At 48.2% G+C, this 24,735-nt stretch overlaps 1 protein-coding gene across 2 annotated transcripts in view; it reads left to right on the top strand.

Annotated features, from left to right (window-relative positions):
- COL26A1 (collagen type XXVI alpha 1 chain) overlaps window positions 1–24,735 on the top strand; it is a 201,614-nt gene that overhangs the window by 73,210 nt on the left and 103,669 nt on the right. The window contains exon 3 of one of the 2 annotated variants that reach the window (XM_025379662.1): window positions 15,482–15,579. In XM_025379662.1, coding sequence (XP_025235447.1) covers window positions 15,482–15,579 — 98 coding nt within the window. Of the gene's footprint in view, window positions 1–15,475; window positions 15,580–24,735 lie in introns of both variants that reach the window. The other variant, XM_025379661.1, reaches the window with a different exon arrangement.

Genomic DNA, 24,735 nt, shown 5'->3' with positions numbered 1-24,735 from the left:
GCTTTTGAGCACATCCACTTTGGAGACCAGACAGCCAAGACCTCTGCTTACTCACCTCCAGTGATGGGGACCTCATTTCTTCGGGGAGCCCTCCCCTACAGCTTTTTTTTTTTTTTTTTTTTTTTTTAAACAGAGTCTCACTCTGTCCCCCAGGCTGCAGTGCAGTGGCACAATCTCTGCTCACTGCAACCTCCACCACCTGAGTTCAAGCGATTCTCCTGCCTCAGCCTCCTGAGTAGCTGGGATTACAGGTGTGCACCACCATGCCGGGCTAATTTTTGTATTTTCAGTAGAGACGGTTTCACCATGTTGGCCAGGCTGGTCTCGAATTCCTGACCTCAGGTGATCCGCCCGCCTCGACCTCCCAAAGTGCTGGGATTACAGGCTTGAGCCACCCCCAGACTGAGACTGCATCCAGGCACCCCATTCGTTGAATGCTTCGTTCTTTCCACCAATCTTCATTGGGTGCAGATGATGTGCTTAGCCCTAAGATAGGCAGGCGGTGCAGCCAGTGGCTCTGTGGAGGAGAGGGATGTCAGACAAATAATTGCATAGATGGGTGTATAATCATAAGTGCTTAGAAGAGAAGTCTGGGTTCTTTGATGGTGTAGATTGAAGGGGCCCAGCTTGCTGTAGGGTGGAAAGGCCTGAGTGTGGGCTAGTCAGGGTGGGCTTCTAAGAGGAGGCAGCACTTTCACTGATCTCTGGGAGGCTGCATGTCTTGGGCAGAGACAGAGCACATGCATAAATGGCCAGTGGAGTTCTGAATGGGGGTGGAGTTCTGAATGGGGGCGGAGTTTCTGAATGGGGGCGGAGTTTCCGAATGGGGCGAAGTTTCTGAGTGGGGGCGGAGTTCCGAATGGGGCTGGAGTTCTGAATGGGGGCGGAGTTCTGAATGGGGGCGGAGTTCTGAATGGGGGCGGAGTTTCCGAATGGGGTGGAGTTCTGAATGGGGCTGGAGTTCTGCATGGGGGCGGAGTTCCGAATGGGGGCGGAGTTCTGAATGGGGGCGGAGTTCTGAATGGGGGCGGGGAGGAGTGGGTGGCCAAGGAGAGGCAGAGGAGTGGCCAAGATGGACAGTAGCCAGATGGCAAAAGTCCACAAGGTTAGGCTTAGGAGTTGGGTATTGTCCTAAGATTTTTTTCTTTTAAGAGACAGGGCCTCACTGTGTTGCCCAGGCTAGAATGCAGTGGTGCATTCACAGCTCACTGCAGCCTCAAACTCCTGGACTCAAGTGATCCTCCTGGCTTAGCCTTCTAAATAGCTGGAACTACAGGCACGTGCCACTACGTCCCACTGATTTTCTTCTTCTTTTTTTTTTTCTGAGAGAGGGTCTGGCTATGTTTCTCAGGTTGATCTAAAACTCCTGGACTCTAGCAATCTTCCCACCTCAGCCTTCCAAGTACATGGGGACTACAGGCATACGCCACTATGCCTGGCTAATTTATACATTTTTGGTAGAAATGGGGGTCTTGCTATGTTACTCAGGTTGGTCTTGAACTCCTGGCTTCAGGTGATCCTCCTGTCTTGGCCTTCTAAAGTGTTGGGATTGCAGGCATAAGCCACCATGCCTGGCCTTGTCCTAAGACTGAAGAAAAGCTAGGAGGGGTTCAAGGAGATTCCTGCTTTAAAAACATCACTTGGGGCCGGGTGCAGTGGCTTACGCCTGTAATCCCAGCACTTTGAGAGGCTGAGGCAGGGGGATCACATGAGGTCAGGAGTTCGAGACCACCTGACCAACATGGAGAAACCTTGTCTCTACTAAAAACACAAAATTAGCCAGGCGTGGTAGTGCATGCCTGTGAACCTAGCTACTCTGGAGGCTGAGGCAGGAGAATCGCTTGAACCCAGGAGGTGGAGGTTACAGGGAGCCGAGATCGTGTCATTGCACTCCAGCCAGGGCAAAAAGAGCAAAATTCCATCTCAAAACAGACAAACAAACAAACAACAACAAAACCAATAAAACAAACAAACAAACAAAAAAGAAACATCACTTGGGGTAAGTAACCAGAGAGGGAGGGAGGCAGATGGCAGCCCACGGAAAGATGGGATATATGCAGTCAATGGTGGGGTGAAGGTTCAGGGCTGGCTCCTCCACTTCCTGATGATGTGGGCCAAGTGAGGCACTGTGCCCACCTGCTGAACAGTCTCTCGTAAGGACTCAGTATTTTCATCCATAAAATGGGACAGTAATACTCCCAGGTGTGAGTGGGCCGAGCATGCAGGCATTCAGTGGCCACAGCCCTCTTAACTTCCCCTTTCTTTTCAATTTTTTTTTTTTTTTTTTTTTTAATTTTAGACAGAGTCTCAGGCTTGTTGTCCAGGCTGGAGTGCAGTGGCGCGATCTTGGCTTACTGCAACCTCCGCCTCCTGGGTTCAAGCGATTCTCCTGCCTCAGCTTCCTGAGTAGCTGGGATTACAGGTGTGCATCACCATGCCGGCTAATTTTTATATTTTTGGTTTCACCGTTTGGCCAGGCTGATCTCAAACTCCTGACCTCAAGTGATCCACCCATCTTGGCCTCCCAAAGTGCTGGGATTACAGGCTTGAGCCACCACACCCAGCCCCCTTTCTTTCCTGAGCTGATTTCGCCATCCTTAAAATAGGTATATAGAACATTTTCCAGGGACCAGAACCTTTCCCCCACCTTCAGCTCATTCCTGGAGTCTTGTGGTCTTGACTGGCAGACTCTAGGAGGACCACCCCGCCTTGGGCTTCCTTTGGACCCACACCAAGCTGGATGTAGAACCCAGAAGAAGCCCCAGCTCTGTGTCCCGAGGGGATGCCAACAGGCCCAGGAGAGCCAGATCCCTGATCCGTCGATTGATAGAGATGTGTACCTCGTAGGTGCTGGGCAGATGTGGTGGGAGGCCTTAGGAGGGCTTCCTGGAGGAGGTGACCTAGAGAGAGAGAGAGAGAGAGAGAGAGAGAAAGACCAGCCCTTAAGAGACCACATGGGGAAACCCTGTCTCTACTAAAAATACAAAAATTAGCCAGGAGTGGTGGTGCGTGCCTGTAATCCCAGCTACTTGGGAGGCTGAGGCAGGAGAATCACTTGAACCCAGCAGGCGGAGGTTGCAGTGAGCCAAGATTGTGCCACTGCACTCCAGCCCGGGCGACAGGGTGAGACTCTGTCTGGAAAAAAAAAAAAAAAAAGAGGTGGGGAACCTGGTATGCTGGAGATTTGTGAGAAGACCAGTGTGGCTGGAAAACAAAGTCACCTGGGAGGCCAGGGAGGACACCAGATCAAAGCAGGCAGAGCCCGTGGGCCATACAGTGGATTTGGTGACCACTGGAAGTCCGGGATGGATGGGGCCCCTCCACCTTGGGGAGAATCCAGGCATCAGAGGCCAATCTTGTTTTTGCCTCCAAAATATAAGAGTTGTTAAAGTCTTAGGGGTAGGAGGGATCCCCCGCCCAGGACTGTGTGGCACCTGGCCGGGACCTTGTTATTGGCCCTTAATGTTCCCACCAAGCATCAAAGTTGACACTACCGTGCAGCTGGTGACTCTGCAGGGAGCCTTGAGGAAGTTGAGTCCCCTCTTGGAGCCTGGTGTCCTCAACTGAGTGTGGCCTCAAGGCTGTCAGAGGTTAAATAAAATATGTACACCCCGTTTTTGAGGGAAGGCAGTCCCCAAACTGGATCTGCATTTTAGAAAGTTTGCCTAGGCCAGTCGCAGTGGCTCATGCCTGTAATCCCTGCACTTCGGGAGGCCAAAGCGGGCAGATCACCTGAGGTCGGAAGTTCAAGACCAGCCTGGCCAACATGGTGAAACCTCATTTCTACTAAAAATACAAAAATTAGCAAGGTGTGGTTGCCTGTGTCTGTAATCCCAGCTACTTGGGAGGCTGAGGCAGGAGAATCGCTTGAACCCTGGAGGTGAAGGCTGCAGGGAGCCGAGATCGCATCACTGCACTCCAGTTAGGGCAACAAGCAAGACTCTGTCTCAAAACAAAAAGAAAAGCAACAAAAAAAGAAAGTTTGCCCAACTGGATCCTAGCGGCAGGGGCTGGCAATTCTTGGGGACAGGAGACCAGGCTCCCTCAGGTTTTTTCCCAAGACTGGGAAGAAGGGCCACAAATGTGGAACCTGTCTTGGGCATTCAGGTGAGACCCAGGGGGGCTACAAAGCTGAGTCTTGGCCCGTTGGGATGGTGACACAGTGCCACCTACTGGTGTGCCCCGCGCCTGGACTTGGCAGTCATCGGGTTCCGGAGTGGCACGGGCCAAGCCTGTGAAATTCAGAATGAGAGGCCGAAAAAGACTGTGGCCAGGAGCGGTGGTTCACGCCTGTAATCCCAGCACTTTGGGAGGCCAATATGGGCAGATCACCTGAGGTCAGGAGTTCGAGCTACTTGGGAGGCTGAGGCAGGACAATTGCTTGAACCCAGGAGGCAGAGGTTGCAGTGAGCCTCGATTGCGCCACTGCACTCCAGCCTGGGGAACAGAGGGAGACTCTGTCTCAAAAAAAAAAAAAAAAGAAAAGAAAAGAAAAAGAGCATCTCCAGAGAGATTAGCTCAGTTTCTGAATCAGGGGCCCAACATCAGTCCCTGTGTGTAGATGACAGGAAAAAGGTTCCCCTGTGCTGAACAAACACAAATTAGTATTACTGGGCTCTGGAACCAATTCTGCCTGGGTTCAGATCCTAGTTCCACCACCTTGACAAAGTTGCTTAATCTCTTTGTGCCTCAGTTTGCTTGTCTGTAAATTGGGAATAATGACATCTCTTGATCTCAGTCAGCTTATGTAAATCACTCAGTACACTGTGAGTCTGCAATTGAATATTATTATATTTATATATTTTTAAGACAGAGTCTCCCCCTGTCACCCAGACTGGAGTGCAGTGGTGCGATCTTGGCTCACTTCTATCTCCGCCTCCCAGGTTTAAGCTATTCTTGTGCCTCAGCCTTTTGAGTAGCTGGGATTACAGGCGCCCACTACCAGGCCTGGCTATTTTTTTGTGTGTTTTTAGTAGAGACACAGTTTCACCAAGTCGGCCAGGCTGGTCTTGAACTCCTGGCCTCAAATGATCCACCTGCCTCAGCCTCCCAAAGTGTTGGGATTACAGGCATGAGCCACTGCGCCCGGCCTATCATATCTACTTTTATTGTTCTCATTACCATCTTCATCATTCCAAGTGCAGATTGAAGTGAGAGTGTCTGGTGCATCTGGAGGGCTCCTGCCTGGTGGGTGAGGGCCAGAGGTGGCTGTGTCAGGTGGAGAAGGTCTAGCACACATGGCTCAGCAGCCCGGACTCTCTCCTGATGACAGTGGGGACGGCCGAAGGGTGTGGGTTCAGAGGAATGAGGTCAGGTCTGTATTTTGCAAACCTGGCATCCATGCACCCCTCCCACACTCACAGCCTTGCACCAGGCATCCTGGCCTCCCCGGTATCTTCATCACACAGATCAGGAAATGGGTTCAGAGAGGTTTAGGTACCTGTGCAATGTTGTATAGTGAATTATGGGCAGAGCCCAAATGCCAAGCTTGCACTCCTGAGCCCAGGGCTCCATTGATCCCATTGCGTGGAGGTTAAGGGAGGGACCTGGTTTTTTGGCATCGGCTGTGCTCAGCAGGGTGCAGACAACAGCAGCTTGGTCCTTGCGCCTGCTCCGGGCCCTGGGTGGATTCTGTAGTTTTTCTGGTCTCTCGTAGTCGGAAGAGTAATCTCATTTCAGGAATTAATTTTAAAACTGCCATTTTTAATCTAAACAAAAGCTTCTCCTCTGTCCCAGCTGGGCCTGCTTCTGGCTGGCAGATCCGCAACAGCGAGAGGGTTGTGAGCCCTTTCTTTTTTTCTAGGTCTTTCTTTTTCTTTCTTCCTTTGAGATGGAGTCTCGCTCTGTCTCCCAGGCTGGAGTGCGGTGGCACGATCTCGGCTCACTGCAACCTCCACCTCCCGGGTTCAAGCGATTCTCCTTTCTCAGCCCCCTGAGTAGCTGGGATCACAGGCGTGCGCCACCACGCACAGCTAATTTTTGTATTTTTAGTAGAGACTGGGTTTCCCCATATTGGCCAGGCTGGTGGTCTTGAACTCCTGATGTCAAGTGATCCACCTGCCTTAGCTTCCCAAAGTGCTGGGATTACAGGCCGGAGACACCACGCTCCATCTGTCTTTATTTTTCACTTGCAGATACTGATTAGGGGCCCTTGGGATGGGAAAGGAGGGGACCAGGCAGAGGCCGGGGCAGAGAGTCTTACTCAGTGGATACTGTTGCCCTCTGTTGATGTGGCCCCTGAGAGTGACTCCTGTGGATTGCTGGCCTCTTCGTAGGGTGCGTTCTCGGATCTCCCAGGCACGACACATGCCCAGCCTGGGCACTTCTACCTCGCGGGAGTTGGGAGGCCCTGTTCTGGCTGCCTGCTCAGAACCGTGGCCTCCACCTCTAACTCCCCAGAACCCCCTTACTGCTGGGTCACCCAGTCCCAGATGCCCCTCTTGCAAGTCCTGCTTCCTTTGTGGGGTGCTGGGGTTCCACATGTGGCCGATGTGAAATACACACATATGCTGCACAGGGGAGCTGGCTACTGTACTCTGCCACCGCTCTCCCCTCCAAGCTAGAGTCAGAGTCCTCCCAGGCTCCTGTAGCCCCCAAACTGGGGAAGGGGTATTGTACTCTCCTTGGGGTTCTCTTGGGAGTAAGGTATGAAGCAGCTAAATCTCCCCTCTGGGTTGCTGGGGTGAGGGTCAGCACATTCTTCAAAGAAATCCAGGCTCAGGATATTGCAACCCCGCGCCCCTCCCCACCATGAATTCTTCACTTTTTTTTTCCTTTTTTTTTTTTTTTCTCTTTCTGAGGCAGTTTCACTCTGTCACCCAGGCTGGGATGCAGTGGCACCATCTTGGCTCACTGCAACCTCTGCCTCCCAGGTTCAAGAAATTCTACTGCTTCAGCCTCCTGAGTAGCTGGGATTACAGGCGTCTGCCACCACACCTGGCTAATTTTTTTTTCTTTTTTTTGAGATGGAATCTCGCTCTGTTGCCCAGGCTGGAGTGCAGTGGCGCAATCTCGGCTCACTGCAAGTTCCACCTCCCGGGTTCATGCTATTCTCCTGCCTCAGCCTCCCGAGTAGCTGGGACTATAGGCGCCTGCCACCACGCCCAGCTAATTTTTGTATTTTTAGTAGAGACGGGGTTTCATCTTGTTAGCCAGGATTGTCTCGATCTCCTGATCTCGTGATCCGCCCGTTTCGGCCTCCCAAAGTGCTGGGATTACAGGCGTGAGCCACCGCGCCCGGCAATTTTTTTGTATTTTTTAGTAGAGACGGACTTTCACCATGTTGGCCAGGCCAGGCTGGTCTCAAACTCCTGACCTCTAGTGACCCATCCGCCTCGGCCTCCCAAAGTGCAGGGATGACAGGCATGAGCCACCCTGCCCGGCCCACTTTCTTTTACGTAGCCTGGAGGCGGAGATGCTAAGGCTGCTGGAACTGGTTTCACCGGGCATGACATTTCGTGCATGGCTCCTCACTTTGGGGACACTGGGCACCTATGGCATTGTCCTAAGCCTTTGGAACCCCTCCTGAAATGGTGGGCGATGAGTCCCGTTTTAGCATCACCCTGTAACACAGCAACGAGGCAGCACGTGAATGTGAGAGTGTATGTGTGTGCACATGTGCATATCAAGTGTGTTGGGAGCTGGGCACAGTGGCTTATGCCTGTAATCCCAACACTTTGGGAGGCTGAGGAGGTGGGAGAATCACTTGAGCTCAGAAGTTCGAGACCAGACTGGGCAACATAGCAAGAAACGCCTCTATAAAAAATTTTAACGGGACTGGCGCGGTGGCTCACGCTTATAATCCCCAGCACTTTGGGAGGCCAAGGCGGGTGGATCACCCGAGGTCAGGAGTTCAAGACCAGTTTGGCCAAAATCGCAATACCCTGTCTCTACTAAAAGTACAAAAAAAAAAAAAAAAAAAAAGCTAGATGTGGTGGCGGGTGCCTGTAATCCCAGCTACTTGGGAGGTTGAGGCAGGAGAATCACTTGAACCAGGGAGGCGGAGGTTGCAGTGAGCCAAGATCATGCCATTGCATTCCAGCCTGGGCAACAAGAGTGAAACTCTGTCTCAAAAAAGTAAATAAACAAACAAACAAATAAATAAATAAATAACAAAAAGCTGAGCACAGTGGCTCACACCTGTAGTCCTAGCACTTTGGGAGGCCGAGGTTGATGGTTTGCTTGAGGTCCCGAGTTCGACGCCAGCCTGGCCAATGTGGTGAAACTCTGTCTCAAGTGAAAATACAAAAATTAGCTGGGCATGGTGTTACACCTGTAATCCCCGCTATTCGGGAGGGTGAGGCAGGAGAATCGCTTGAACCCGGGAGGAGGAGGTTGCAGTGAGCTGAGATTGCATTACTGCACTCTAGCCTGGGCAACAGAGTGAGACTCTGTCTCAAAAAAAAAAAAAGAAAGAAAAACAAAAAACAAACAAAAATTAGCTGGGTGTGGTGGTGCATGCCTGTAGTCCCAGCTACTTGGGAGGCTGAGGCAGGAGGATCACTTGAACTAGGGAGGTTGAGGCTGCAGTGAGCCATGATTGCATCACTGCACTCCAGCCTGGGTGACACAGCAAGACCCCGGCTCAAAAAAGAGAAAAAAAAAGTGTGTGGGTAAGTGCATGAGTGTGCGTGTGTGCTTATGTGAGTGTGAACATGTAAGAGTGTATGTGAGTGTGACAGAGTAAGTGAATGTGTGTCGGTGTGTATGTGAGCAAGTAGGCACATATGAGCATTTGAGACAGCGTGCAAGCGTGTGTGTGTGAGTTTAGACAGCGTGTGAGTTATGAGTGTAAGCATGTGAGTTACGTGAGTGTGAGCATACATGGGTATGTTGATGAAAAGACTCAAACTCTGTAAAATATTTGACGACATTTATTGTGAGCCAAATATAAGTGGCCATGGCCCATGATATAGCCCCCAGGAGACCCTGAGAACATACCCTTACAGTGACTGGGCCACAATTAGGTTTTATACATTTTAGGGGGACATAAGACATCAATCAATACATGTAAGATATGCAATGGGACAACAGAAAGCTGGAGTTTCCAGGTCATAGGTGGATTCAGAGATTTTTTTTTTTTTTTTTTTTTTGAGATGGAGTGTCGCTCTGTCACCCAGGGTGGAGTGCAGTGGTGTGATCTTGGCTCGCTGCAACCTCTGCCTCCCGCGTTCAAGCGATTCTCCTGCCTCAGCCTCCCGAGTAGCTGGGATTACAGGCGTGCACCACCACGCCTGGTTAATTTTTGTATTTTTAGTAGAGATGGAGTTTTACCATCTTGGCCAGGCTGATCTCGAACTCCTGACCTCAGGCGATCCGCCTGCCTCAGCCTCCCAAAGTGCTGGGATTGCAGGCGTGAGCCCCCACTCCCAGCCCTGGATTTAAATATTTTCTGATTGGCAACTGGTTAAAAGAGTTTATCTAAATACCTGGAATCAATAGAAAGAGAATGTCTGGGTTAAGACAAGGGATGGTGAGAGGCCGGGCGTGGTGGTTCATGCCTATAATCCCAGCATTTTGAGAAGCTGACATGGGAGGATCACTTGAGCCCAGGAGTTTAAGAACATCCTGGGCAACATGTCTATACCTTGTCTCTATAAAATACAAAAACAATTAGCCAGGTGTGGTGGTGTGTGTCTGTACTTCCAGCTACTCAGGAGGCTGAGAGGGGAGGATTGCTTGTGCTGGAGGAGGCGGAGGCTGCAGTGAGCCGTGATCGCTCTGTTGCACTCCAGCCTGGGTGACAGGTGAGACTCTGTTTCAAAAAATAAAATAATATAAAATAAGAGATTGTGGAGACTGAGGTTCTTATCACGCAAATGCAGCCTCCAGGTAGCGGGCTTCAGAGAGAATAGTGTGTAAATGTTTCTTGTCAGATTTTAAAAGATGTCAGACTATTAGTTGACTCTCTCCTGGATATCAAAAAGGCCTGGAAAAGGGAAAGGGATTCTCTACAGAATGTAGATTCCCCCCCACCCTCCACCCCCACCACAAGAGACAGCTTTGCAGCGCTATTTTGAGATATGACAAAGAGCCGGGTGCGGTGGCTCACGCCTGTAATCCCAACACTTTGGGAGGCCGAGGCCGGTGGATCACCTGAGGTCAGGAGTTGAAGACCAGCCTGGCCAACATGGCAAAACCCCCTCTCTTACTAAAAAATACAAAAAATTAGCTGGGCATGGTGGTGGGCCCCTGTGATCCCAGCTACTCAGGAGCTGAGGCAGGAGAATCACTTGAACCCCGGAGGCAGAGTTTGCAGCGAGCCAAGATTTCGCCACTACACTCCCGCCTGGGCAACAGAGCAAGGCTCTGTCTAAAACCAAAACAAAAGATATGGCATAGAAACATATTTGAGGTTAAAATATTTTGATTTCCTTCCTTACCTGCCATGCGATGTTATGCCAGAGCCTGGTTGGAAAGCCAGCCACATTATATAGGGTTAAAATAAAACCTGTGTGATGAGGCTTTGTGATTTGAACGGCGTGACTCCCCAGGCTCCTTAGATAGGAATCTGGGCAAGAGAAGAAAACGGTCAGCGTTTAGTCCTCAGGTAGGTGAGGGTGTTTAGTGTGTTAGTGTGAGGCTGAGTGTGTGTTTATCCAATCGTGTGAGGTGCGTGTGTGTGTGCATGATTGTGTAAAAGTATGTGAATGTGAGTGTGCCTGAGTGAGTCTGAGGGTGCTGAGCGTGTGTTCTGGTGAGAGTGTGTGTGGAAGTGTGCATGAGTGTGTTTGTGTGAGTGTGCAAGCACGAGTGTGTGTGTGAGTGTGAGAGAGCAAATGAGAGTGTGTGTGAGCGCGTGTGTATGTGTTAGTTTGTGAGAGCTTGCAAGTGAGTTTGTGCAAGCGTGTGAAGGTGTGAGAGTGTGTGAGTGCACGTGTGTGCTCACGTGGGTGTGTATGTGAAGGTGTGTGTGCGTGTATATGAGTGTGTGTGTATTGTGAAAATAGTGCATTTGTCCTCTTCAGAGTCAGGCTCATCATCCCATCCAGAGTCACTTGTTTTAAGGAGGGGTGACCTTGGCACTACGGCTCTGCCAGCCCTTTCCAACTCCCCATCCTGCACTGGGTTGCCCAGTTGCTCCCAAAAGCTGGGGGCTTTGCTCTCCAGCTCACAGCTGTGGGCACCTCTCCTGGCCATCTCCTACCTCCTTACTACAGACTTCCTGCCCCAGCTGCACACAACTACGCCACCCCCCTGATCTCCAGAGGGAAACAGGTTTGCTGGAATATTTATGAAACACGAGTGTAGGTTTTTGCTTTTAAAAAAAAAGAAATGAGCATAACAGGATTTTTCAGATTCAGAGCCGTACTTCTGAAATCCAATTCTCCACTCATGTGTTTTCCTGTCAACAGTGCGTCTCCAAACGTCACGCCTGCTGCTACCAATTAAATCATGATTGTTTCATTCACCGATGAAGTTGCTCCATGTCAGCACATTTAAATTTTGTGAAGTTATATAGTTTTGTCTTCAGGAGGACATTGTGCAAACTTGATTAAGCAGCAGTTATGACAATGCACGTAAAGTGAATAATAAAACCTGAATGTGTCTCCCTTATGAAATTTGGTCATGCATTTTATATTCACGATTCTTGGAGTGTGACAAAAAAGCATCCAACTTATGTGTAAGAAAAATTTCAGAACTGTGGGAGCGTGAAATTTTACCACGGGATTCACAGCATTTTGCAAGAATTTTTTTTTTTTTTTTAAATTCCTGCAAGAGTCCCCCTACTGTATTGCAAGTTTTTTCTTTTTCTTTTCTTTCTTCCTTTTTTTTTTTTTTAGAGACAGGGTCTTGCTCTGTTGCCCAGGCTAAGTGCAGTGGTTCGATCATGGCTCACTGTAGCCTCAAAACTCCTGGGCTCCAGTGACCCTCCCACCTCAGCCTCCCAAGTAGCTGGGACTACAGGTGTGCACCACTATGCTGGGTTAATTTTTTTATTTTTATTTTTTGTAGAGACAGCATCTTGGTATATTGCCCAGGCTGGTCTCGAACTTCTGACTTCAAGCAATCCTCCTGCCTCGGCCTCCCAAAGTGCTAGGACTACAGGTGTAACCCCTGCTCCTGGCCTTGTATGCCAAGTTTTCTTCATTGACGTGTCTTGCTTTTCTCAGGATGAGGACACAATTTTATAAATTTATGACCACAATATAGCACAAAGTGGGTGGTCAGTAAACACACTTTGGGTTCATTGTTGGTGAATCAACCACAAGAAATAATAATTGGGAAAAAGGTCAGAGTAGATGATAGTTGAAAATTTTGCAGGTCCTGCTCTTTCTTTCTTTCTTTCTTTCTTTCTTTCTTTCTTTCTTTCTTTCTTTCTTTCTTTCTTTCTTTCTTTCTTTCTTTCTCTTTCTTTCTTTCTTTCTTTCTTTCTTTCTTTCTTTCTTTCTTTCTTTCTTTCTTTTTTCTTTCTTTCTTTCTTTCTTTCTTTTTTTCTTTCTTTCTTTTTTTTTCTTCCTTCCTTCCTTCCTTTCCTTCCTCCTTCCTTCCTTCCTTTCTTCCTCTCCTTCCTTCCTTCCTGCCTCTCTCCCCTCCCTCCCTCCCTCCCTCCTTCCTTCCTTCCTGCCTGCCTGCCTGCCTGCAAAGGTATGATCTCCGCTCACTGCAACCTCTGCCTCCTGGGTTCAAGTGATTCTCCTGCCTCAGCCTCCCGAGTAGCTGGGATTACAGGCATATGCCACCACACCCGACTAATTTTTGTATTTTTAGTAGAGATGAGGTTTCTCCATGTTGGGCAGGCTGGTCTTGAACTCCCGACGTCAGGTAATCTGCCCACCTTGGCCTTCCAAAGTGCTGGGATTACATGTGTGAGCCACTGTGCCTGGCCCCTTTTCTTTCTTTATCATCTTGGTCAGTGTTCAGTGTTTAGGACACTTTCCCATCACAGGTAGCCACACTTGGAGAATTGTAGAATGGCAGAGCTAGAGGGGACTTTATTTTAAATTTAATTTAATTTTATTTGTTTATTTTTTTTGAGATGGAGTCTCACTCTGTTGCCCAGGCTAGAGTGCAGTGGCATGATCTCGGCTCACTGCAACCTCCGCCTCCCAGGTTCAAGCTGTTCTCCTGCCTCAGCCTCTCAAGTAGCTGGGATTACAGGCACCTGCCACCACGCCTGGCTAATTTTTGTATTTTTAGTAGAGACAGGGTTTCACCATCTTGGCCAGGCTGGTCTAGAACTCCTGACCTCAGGTGATTCGCCCACCTCGGCCTCCCAAAGTGCTGGGATTACAGATGTGAGCCACCATGTCTGGCCAGGGACTTTATGTTTATTATTATTTTTTATTTGTATAAATTTATGGGTTACAAGTGCAACTGATGAAGTGGTGAAGTCAGGGCTCTCAGGAAATCCATCACCCAAATAATGTACTGTTTTAGGCCGTTCTTGCATTGCTATAAAGAAATAACTGAGACTGGGTAATTTATAAAGACAAGTTTAATGTGGTTCACAATTCTGCAGGTTTACAAGCATGGTGCCAGCATCTGCTTGGCCTCTGGGGAGGTGTCTGGGAGCGTTCATTCATGGCGGAAGGCGAATTGGGAGAAAGAGAGTAAGGGAGCACCAGGCGTGATGGCTCACGCCTGTAATCCCAGCACTTTGGGAGGCCGAGGTGGGCGGATCACGAGGTCGGGAGATCGAGACCATCCTGGTCAACAAGGTGAAACCCCGTTTGTACTAAAAATAAAAAAATTAGCTGGGCGTGGTGGCGCGTGCCTGTAATCCCAGCTACTCGAGAGGCTGAGGCAGGAGAATCGCTTGAACCAGGGAGGTGGAGGTTGCAGTGAGCCAAGATTGCGCCACTGAATTCCAGCCCGACTACAGAGCAAGATTCCATCTAAAAAAAAAAAGAAGACAGTGATGGGGGAGGCGCCACACAATTTTAAACAACCAGATGTCACATGAACTGAAAGCCAGAACCCACTTGTCACCAAGGGGATGGTGCTAGACCATTCATGAGAGGTCTGTCCCCCCATCTAATCACCTCCCACCAGGCTTCACCTAATGCTGGGAATTACATTTCAACCTGAGATTTGGAGTTTGGACAAATATCCAAACTATATCACATACATTGCATTCATTACCTACCCACTCCCCTTCCGTGTCTCCATTGTGTATACATTGTTTACCTCCCTCTTAGAGAACATATGGTATTTGTCTTTCTGTGCCTGGGTGGTTCATGTAACATAACAGCTTCCAGTTCCATCCATGTTTAGATCACAGCTGACACAGAGAGGGATGGTGACTTGTCCAGGGTCACATAGCTGTCACTGCCCAAGGGGTTCACCTTGCCTGCTGCTTAGACAGAGCTGATTTATCAAGACAGGGGAATTGAAATAGAGAAAGATGGTCGGGCACGGTTGCTTACGCCTATAATCACAGCACTTTGGGAGGCTGAGGTGGGTGGATCACTTGAGGCCAGGAGTTCGAGACCAGCCTCACCAACATGGTGAAACCCTGTCTCTACCAAAAATACAAAAATTAGCTGGGCATGGTGGCACACACCTGTAATCCCAGTTACTCGGGAAGCTGAGGCAGGAGAATTGCTTGAATCCGGGAGGCAGAGATTGCAGTGAGCCGAGCTTGCACCACTGCACTCCAGCCTGGGCAACAGAGTGAGACTCTGTCTCAACTAAAAAAAAAAAAGAGAGAGACAGAGAGAGAGAGAAAGAGTAATTTACGCAGAGCCGGCTGTGTGGGGAACTGTTGGTTTTAATCACTTAAATCAGTCTCCTGAGCATTCGGGACGGAATTTTTAAAGACAGTTTGGTGGGTAGAGGCTCGGGAGGTGGGGAGTGGTGACTGGTCAGGCTGGAGATGGAATCATAGGGGGCTGAAGTGAGGTTTTCTTGCCGTCTTCTGTTCCTGGATGGGGTCGTAGCACTGCTCAAGCCAGATTACAGGTCTGGGTGGTATCAGCTGATCCATCGAGGATAGGGTCTGCAAAATATCTCAAGCACTGACCTTAGGTTTCATAATAGCGATGTTATCCCCAGGAGCAATTTGGGGAGGTTCAGACTCTCACAGCCATAGGCTGCATGGCCCCCTAAACCATAATTTCTAACCCTGTAGCTAATTTGTTAGTCCTACAAAGGCAGACTTGTCCCCAGGCAAGAAGGGGGTCTTTTTGGGAAAGAGATACTATCAATTTTGTTTCAGAGTCAAACCATAAACTACATTTCTTCCCAAGATTAGTTCGGCCTATTCCCAGGAATGAACGAGGACAGCCTGAAGGTTAGAAGCAAGATGGAGTTGGTTAAGTCTGATCTCTTTCACTGTCATAACTTCCTCCGTTATGATTTTTGCAAAGGCATTTGCACAGCCAGTGAACACGGACCCCGGCAGTGGTTTCCACACCATGGGGGCCTCCCGGAGCCCTGGCTGGGCAAAATAGCCTGACCCATCTTTGCAGGAGTGGGGTCTGGAGGTGGGTGGGCAGGAGCTTGCGCCCCGCTGACGCTGTCTGTGTGTTAGTTACAGGACTCTGATCAGACCCACCTACAGAGTGTCCTACCGCACGGTGACGGCACTGGAGTGGAGGTGCTGCCCTGGCTTCACCGGGAGCAACTGTGATGAGGGTAAGTCTGCAGTCACTTGGGGTGCAAGGGGCCAGGCGCGGGTCAGGCTGGCGTTTCTCCCTCCTCTGGCCTCCTCCTGCAAGCAGCTCTCTTTTCCTCCGTAACTTGAAATCCTTTCCTTTTCCCAATCACCTCTGAAACAAATGTTCTGGATCGGCCTGGCCAAACCAGGGTGAAGCTGCCCGCCCTGCCCGTGGGCACCGAGGCAGGTGCCAGTTTCCATTGGTTAGGTAGTGGAATACAGAAGCCAAAAACAGCACTGGTGCCAGGGAAAGGGATTTGATTTCTAGCCGGTTTCTTCCACTTCTGGCTCCGATGCACCCAGAACCCCTGGGGCGGGCAGAGTTGGATATCTGGGCTCTGAGCAAATGCGGATGAGGTCCCACCAGCCTTAAGGACAAGGACTTTGTAGACTGAGACGGAGAGGCTGACAGGTAGCCGCAGATAGACGTTCACCCAGCTGCTTTCTGCCTTTCTGCCCTGCTGGTGTTTAGCCCGGGGGCCGGGGCTCAGCCCGACTCTGAAGCACGAGAGGGTCACACAACAGCACTTAGGTGGGCCAGCAGTGGCGGACAGAGCAAATGCCCCTTCACTGCTGGCCAGGGGTATCGAGTCCTGCCTAATGAACAAGTGTGCAGCCCACCTTGTTCCCCAGCATGGCTGGATGGGTCTGGAGGCTGAGACTCAGGGGTCAGATTTTTTTTTTCTTTTTTTCTTTTTTTGAAACAAGATCTCACTCTGTTGCCCAGGCTGGAGTGCAGTGACATGACCATGGCTCGCTGCAGCCTCGAACTCCTGGGCTCAATCCATCCTCCCACTTCAGCCTCTCGTGCAGCTGGGAGTGTGGGTGTGCACCACTATACCTGGCTATTTTTTGTATGATTTTTAGAGACGGGTCTTGCAATATTGCTCAGGCTGGTCTCGAACTCCTTGGCTCAAGCGATCCTCCTACTTTGGCCTCCCAAAGTGCTGGGATTACTGGCATGAACCACCCCTGAACCATCATGCCTGGCCAGAGGGGTCAGTTTTGTATTTGGAAACAGTAGCTGTCTCCCACCTTCGCTTTCTCACAAAATTCTTCTCTTCTCTGTCATCTTGTTACTTATTGATTTGACTGCAGTATTTATATGCTTTGAGTGGAAACCGCCTAAAGAGCTCTTTGGGTTACAAAGAATAACGCAATTGACAGAAATAGCAAGACTCCGACAATTGCTTCAGGGGGCCTCTGGCCCAGAGCAGAGCTGAAGGAAAAAGGCCAGGACGCCACAGAGTCCGACAGGTGCCTCTTGTCGTGGTTGATGAGGTGCCTGATGCTGGCAGGGGAGGCTGGACTATCCTTGTTGGAGGTTCCGGGGCTGACTTGGACCCTTCTTCAGAGAGAAGCAGGAAGGACCTCCAAGGTGAGGGGATGCCAGGTTTCCAGGCAGTGGGCCGGCCCTGGTATAATGCTATGGTGTTGAACGACCACAGCTCACAGGTCCCTCAAGGTGGCCTGAGCCCTTCAATGCCAGGACTTGGACCTGCTATTCTGGTCAGCGCCATGGCTGTGGATGCAGCCATCAGGTCCCCCCAACAGGACGGAGCAGGCCTGCCATCTAGATCCTGCCAGGGGCCAAGATGCGAGTGTTGCTAGGGAAGTGACTGGTTTACCCTTATGTAAGTCCCTGAGCCTGTTTTAGTGATCAATAAAATCAGCAATGTTACCTGGGAAAGGTGGCTCATGACTGTAATCCCAGTGCTTCAGGAGGCTGAAGCCAGAGGATCGCTTGAGCCCAGGAGTTTGAGACCAGCCTGGGCAACATGCTGAAACCCTGTCTCTACTAAAATATACAAAAATTAGCCAAGTGGGGTGGCATGTGCCTGTAGTCCCAGGTACTCAGGAGGCTGAGGTAAGAGGATCACTTGAGTCCAGTGGGGTGAGGGTGCAGTGAGCAGAGATCAAGCCACTGCACTTCAACCTGGGCAACAGAGCAAGACCCTGTCTCAAAAAAAAAAAAAAAAAAAAAATCAGCTATGTTGGGAAGCTCATCTGAGCCAGAGATTTTACTGTGGCTTGGTCACATAGACCATGGCAGCTTGCAGTGAGGTACTGGATGTGCTTCTCTCTAGGCTGACCATCCAAGCCTTGCTTCCAGAAGCCCTCTCAGCATTAGGAAGGTTTTAGCGGCTGGACTCGGTGGCTCATGCCTGTAATCCCAACACTTTGGGAGGCCAAGGTGGGTGGATCACTTGAGGTCAGGAGTTCGACACAAGCCTGGCCAACATGGTGAAACCCTGTCTTTACCAAAAATACAAAAATTAGCCGGGCGTGGTGGTGTGCGCCTATAATCCCAGCTACTTGGGAGGCTGAGGCATGAGAATTGCTTGAACCTGGGAGGCAGAGGTTGCAATGAACCAAGATTGTGCCGCTGCACTCCATCCTGAGTGACAGAGTGAGACTCCGTCTCAAAAAAAAAAAAAAAAAAAAAAGACTTCAGGGCCCTTCTCTCAGCTCTCAGCTCCCAGAGGCCCTAAGCTTTCCTGTCACTGCCCTAGCAATCCCTGGAGACCACTGTAGAGCTTGAACATATACATTTTTCAGCTCTCGTAATCTCTTTATTGAAAAATGAATGCTATTGGCTGGGTGCAGTGGCTCAAGCCTGTAATCCTAGCACTTTGGGAGGCCGAGACGGGCGGATCACGAGGTCAGGAGATAGAAACCATCCTGGCTAACCCGGTGAAGCCCCGTCTCTAAAAAAATACAAAAAACTAGCCGGGCGAGGTGGCGGGTGCCTGTAGTCCCAGCTACTCGGGAGGCTGAGGCAGGAGAATGGCGTGAACCCGGGAGGCGGAGGTTGCAGCGAGCTGAGATCCGGCCACTGCACTCCAGCCTGGGCGACAGAGCGAGACTCCGTCTCAAAAAAAAAAAAGAAAAGAAAAATGAATGCTATTAAATGAAGTGTAAGTCTCAAAATGCTTAAGTGCTTTGGGAGGCCAAGGCAGGCAGATCACCTGAGGTCAGGAGTTCAAGACCAGCCTGGCCAACATGGTGAAACTCCGTCTTTACTAAAAATAGAAAAATTAGCCAGTTGTGGTGGCAGGTGCCTGTAATGCCAGCTACTCGGGAGGCTGAGGCAGGAGGATCACTTGAACCCGGGAGGCAGAAGTTGCAGTGAGCCGAGATCGTGCCACTTCTTTCCAGCCTGAGCGATAGAGTGAGACTCTGTCTCAAAAGGAAAAAAAAAAATGCTTAAGTGGTCATTCTCATGCAAGTACATAGTGAGCACTGTTTGATTTACGGGTTTTATCGAACTCATTTAATGAGGGAACTGGCAGAATAACAAAGCTGGTTTAAAAGAGGATGAGAGCTGGGACACAGTGTAATTCCAGTGCTATGGGAGGCTGAGGCCGGAGGATCACTTGAGGCTAGGAGTTTGAGACCTGCTTGAGAAACATAGGGAGACCCCATCTCTACAAAAAAAGAGAAATTAGCCAGGTGTGATGTCACATGCCTGTATTCTCAGCTACTCAGGAGGCTGAGGGGGAAGGATCCCCTGAGCCTAGGAGGTCAAGGCTATAGTGAGCTATGATTGTGCTGCTGCACTCTAGCCTGGGTGATAGAGTGAGACCCTGTGTCTAAACAAATGAGCAAAAAGAGGATTAGAGAAACTGATATATGTGTGTATACACACATGTGTGTATTTGTACACTGGGGGTCTCCAAGACCACCCTTAGGTTTGGCACCTTGCTAGAAGAACTCAGAGAATGTATTAAAAACTCTTATGCTCGGCCGGGCGCGGTGGCTCAAGCCTGTAATCCCAGCACTTTGGGAGGCCGAGACGGGCGGATCACGAGGTCAGGAGATCTAGACCATCCTGGCTAACACGGTGAAACCCCGTCTCTACTAAAAAATACAAAAAACTAGCTGGGCGAGGTGGCGGGCGCCTGTAGTCCCAGCTACTCGGGAGGCTGAGGCAGGAGAATGGCGTAAACCCAGGAGGCGGAGCTTGCAGTGAGCTGAGATCCGGCCACTGCACTCCAGCCTGGGTGGCAGAGCGAGACTCTGTCTCAAAAAAAAAAACAAAAACAAAACAAAACAAAAAAAAACTCTTATGCTCATGGTCATGGTTTATTACAGCAAAAAGATACAGATTAGGCCCGGCACGGTGACTCATGCCTGTAATCCCAGCACTTTGGGAGGCCGAGGTGGGAGGATCACTTGAGGCCAGGAGTTCGAGACCAGCCTGGCCAACGTGATCAAACCCTGACTCTACCAAAAACATGAAAATTAGCTGGGCATGGTGGTGGGCGCCTGTAATCCCAGCTACTCGGGAGGCTGAGGCAGGAGAATCGCTTGAACCCAGGAGGCAGAGGTTGCAGTGAACTGAGATTGTGCCATTGTACTCTAGCCTGGGCGACAGAGTGAAACTCGGTCTCAAAAAAAAGATAGAGATTAAAATGAGCCAGGGAAGAGACACGTGGGGCAGGCAGGGCCCAGGAGAGTTTCATGTATGGAACCTCTAGTTGTCCCCTCCCAATGGAGTTGTGGACAGTGGTACTTCCCCAGCAATGACATGTGTCAATATATACAAAGTATTGCCACACAGGGAACCTCATCTGAACCAGAGATTTTACTGTCTTGGTCATATGGACTATGGCCAGCCTGTATGGCTGACTCAGATTCTAGCCCCTCTGGAAGTTGAGCTGGTACCAGGTGGTGCAAGGATGTCCTCATCAAGGACATTGTTAGCACAAACCATCCAATGTGGCCTGAGTTAGCATAGACCATGTGGCATGGTCGAAGTTCCCCAAGTAGACGGACACTGTGACCAAGCTAGACATTCTGAGGGCTTCCAAATACCTCCCATGAGCCAAGTGCAAAGGCCAGACCTCCTTTAGGGTAAGATTAATTCTTTGTGTGTGTATATATAATATGTATATTACATATTATTATTGAAATATATAATATATAGTCATTGTGATATATAATATGTAAATAATATATATTCTATATTCAATAATATAGAATTATTGAATTATTTATATTACATATTCTATATGAATATAAATATTCAATATAAATATTCATTCATTATGAATTCCATATTCTATGTGAATATGGAATATAGAATAATATACAATGATATATGAATATTTAATGTGTTATTAATAATTTGTATATTCCAGTAATATATTATATATTATCAAATAATTATTGATATTAATTATTGATAATAAATCTTGAATAATTATTGATATATTGAATAATGTATAATACTGAATAATATCATTGAATAATTGTTTATATATAACTGAATAATTATTGATAATAATTAATATATATTCCAGTAATATATTATATGTATTATTGAAATATATAATACATATTATATATTGTTGAAATATATAAGATATAATATATAATTGAAATATATAATATAGTCATTGAGATATATTATTATATATAATATATCTCAATAATTAATATAATCTCATTAATAATATATTATATATAAAATATACATTACTGTATACAATTCATGCATTATATATAATATATACAATATGAAAGATACATTTATATACGATGTAAATTATGTATTATATAATATGTGAATTATGTATTATAATTTATATTTCTATTTAAACAATGTATATATTATATAACTTATATATATTATATTTAAATTATAATTTATATTATATATAAATTATATACAAGTTGAGTATCCCTAGTCCAAAATCCAAAATGTTCTAAAATCTGAAAATTTCTGAGCCTTGACATGATGCTCAAAGGAAATGCCAAGTGGAACATTTTGGATTTCTGATTTTCTGATTTGGGATGCTGAACTGGTAACATAATTATATATTATATTTAAAGTATGCAATTTACATATGTATATAAATAAGAACCTGAAATTAAGACCACTAAGTTTGATCCTATGGGATAGTAAAGACAAGAGCTTTGTGGTTATTGTCTCTACTGAAAATAAATCATTTGCTTCTTTTTTTTTTTTTTGACAGAGTCTCACTCTGTTGCCCAGGCTGGAGTGCAGGGGCACAGTCTCCGCTCACTGCAACCTCCGCCTCCTGGGTTCAAGTGATTGTACCATCTCAGCCTCCTGAGTAGCAGGGATTACGGGCACCCACCACCCCACCCGGCTATGTGTTTTGTATTTTTAGTAGAGACGGAGTTTCACCATGTCGGCCAGGCTGGTCTCCAACTTCTGACCTCAGGTGATCTGCCCACATCGGCGTCCCAAAGTGCTGGGATTATAGGCATGAGCCACCACGCACAGCCAAAATCATCTGCTTCTTACCAGTTTTGTATGAGTTAACATCCAACTTGGCAGAATCTGAGCGGTAACTCAAAGTGAGCGAATAACTCAAAGTGACATAGAATAGTGAGCGGTAACTCAAAGTGACACTCCCCCAGGGTGTCATACCGCATGTAAGCAGGCTCATGAGATGGCGCTGTAGCCTGACTCTAGAAGGTTAGGCCCTCAGCTTTTTTGCCCTATTTCCACATTTTGCAGAGCTTTTCTTGCAGACTGAGCGGATGAAACACAGTAGCCCGTGGCAGCAGGTGGCAGGACCGTGGGAGGGCCTACCTGCTGACTGGGAGGTCCTCACTGCCAAGTAGGTTCATGTGGGGCTGTGGACTCACCTTTCTCAATAGAGGAGGCAGAGGTGAAGGGGGTGACTGTGAGCTGGTGAATTGTTCCAAAGGTGTCCACCCTCAAGGGCTTGGCACTTCCCTTCAAGAAGAAATTTCTTATCTGATAAACCACATTGATATTGATGATCAATATACAGTCATGCATGGCTTAATGATGGGGCTATGTTCTGGGAAATGCATAATTGGAAGATTTTGTCATTGTGGGAACACCAAAGGATGTATTTACAGAAACCTAGATGATCTAGCCTATTATACACCTAGGCTAGATGGTCTAGCCTATTACACACCTAGGTTAGATGGTCTAGCCTGTTGCTCTGGGCTACAAACCTGTATAGCACATGACTATGCTGAATTCTGGAGGCATTAGGAATATAATGGCAAGTATTTGTGTATCTCAACATATCTACACATGGAAAAGGTACAGTAAAAATACATTATTATTATTATTATTAATTTTTTTTTTTGAGATGGAGTCTCTCTGTCAGCCAGGCTGAAGCGCAGTGGCGTGATCTCTGCTCACTACAACCTCTGCCTCCTGGGTTCAAGGGATTCTCCTGCCTTAGCCTCCTGAGGACCTGGGGTTATAGGCATCTGCCACCATGCCCTGCTAATTATTGTATTCTTAGTAGAGAAGGAGTCTCACCATGTTGGCCAAGCTGACCTCAAGTGATCTGCCTGCCCCAGCTCCCAAAGTGTTGGTATTACAGGCGTAAGCCACTGTGCCCCCGGTCTAAAATATAGTATTATAATTTTAATGGGGGTAGGGGGGCAGACGTGGTGGCTCACGTTTGTAATCCCATCACTTTGGGAGGCCAAGGCAGTGGATCACTTGAGGTCAGGAGTTTGAGACCAACTTGGCCAACATGGCAAAACCCTATCTCTACTAAAAATAGAAAAACTAGTTGGGCGTGGTGGCACGCGCCTGTAGTCCCAGCTACTCAGGAGGCTGAGGCAGGAGAATCACTTGAACCTGGGAGGCAGAGGTTGCAGTGAGCTGAGACAGTGCCACTGCACTCCAGCCTGGGAGAGAGAGCGAGACCCTGTCTCAAAAAGGAAAAGAAATTTTATGAGACCACTCGTATATGCAGTCTGTCGTTGACTGAAATGTCATTATGTGGCGTGTGACCGTAGTCACCAGAAACATCTGGAGTTCTTGGACTGATTACTATGAGTTCCAGCACCTCTCAAGATGCTCTCAGTCTCAGAGCCTCTGCCAGCCCCTCCCTGGTGGAGAAACCTTCTGGGCTTCAAGCACCGTGCTCAGGACGCATGTCCCCTTCTGCAAGTTTTAGGGTTAAGTGACCCGTCCAGCTGTGTGCCTGAAGGTCCTGGATATCTTTGGATGGGGAAATTGGCAGTTGAAGAATTCCTGGGAGTCTGAGCCTGGGCTGAGTTTGGGATCGGCTCCTGAAAACCCTTGTAAAGATTTTACATTCCCGAATATAAACCAATAAAGACAGCAGGCAAAATCAAGGCCATGCCCATGACTTTGGGCACATTCCGAAGATGGTTGTGGTGAGTCCTGCACCATTAATTCCCTTTTGCTTCTCATTCCTGCCTCTCTGGAAACAAGCAGGTCCACGAGATGCAGTTCAGTGGGTTTTGCTGTGGTTCAGTGGGGTTTCCCTCCCTAGATGCCCCAGGAGTGCAGGTCTAAGGTTTGGAAATACTTTCCTTTCTACATATGTCTATACACGGTCCGTCTTAATGATTTGCAGATTTCGTATTTGTGAATTCCCCTCATCGCTGAAATTGATGGGTAACCCCCAAATCAATAACTCGCAGTGATCATTCATGGACATGGGACACAGTAGCAAAAACTTTGAGTCACCAGACATGCATGTTTCATACTGAGGTCAAACCAGGTGACACCCTGGCTCTTTGCTTTAGCTCTCAAACCGCAAATAAGTATCCTGTTATTTTCCTTTCCTTTCTTCTTTTTTTTTTCTTTTTGATACAGAATCTCTCTCTGCTGCTCAGGCTGGAGTGCAATGGCACGATCTCGGCTCACTGCAATCTCCCAGGTTCAAGTGATTCTCCTGCCTCAGCCTCCCAAGTAGCTGGGATTACAGGTGCCCGCCACCACACTCGGCTAATTTTTGTATTTTAGTAGAGACAGGGTTTCACTATGTTGGTCAGGCTGGTCTCAAACTCCTGACCTCAGATGATCCACCCACATTGGCCTCCCAAAGTGCTGGGATTACAGGCATGAGCCACCGCACTCGGCTAAGTGTCCTTTTCAAGGTCTGTTTAGTACCACAGTTTTTGCATCTTTCTGCCTTTTTGGGGGTGGTTTTGTTGTTTAGAATGTCCCCCAGTCATAGCGCTGAAGTGCTGTCTGGCGTCCCTAAGCGCAAAGAGGCTGTGATGTTCCTTGCGGAGAAAATATGTGTGTTAGATAAGCCTCATTCAGGCATGAGTTATAGTGCTGTTGGCTGTGAGTTCAATGTTAATGAATCTATAGTAAATATGTTAAAAGGTGCCTTTAAGCAGAAACA

Source organism: Theropithecus gelada, chromosome 3 (assembly GCF_003255815.1).
Source record: "Theropithecus gelada isolate Dixy chromosome 3, Tgel_1.0, whole genome shotgun sequence".
Taxonomy (NCBI): Eukaryota; Metazoa; Chordata; class Mammalia; order Primates; family Cercopithecidae; genus Theropithecus; species Theropithecus gelada.
This window is presented reverse-complemented; position numbering and strand designations above follow the sequence as displayed.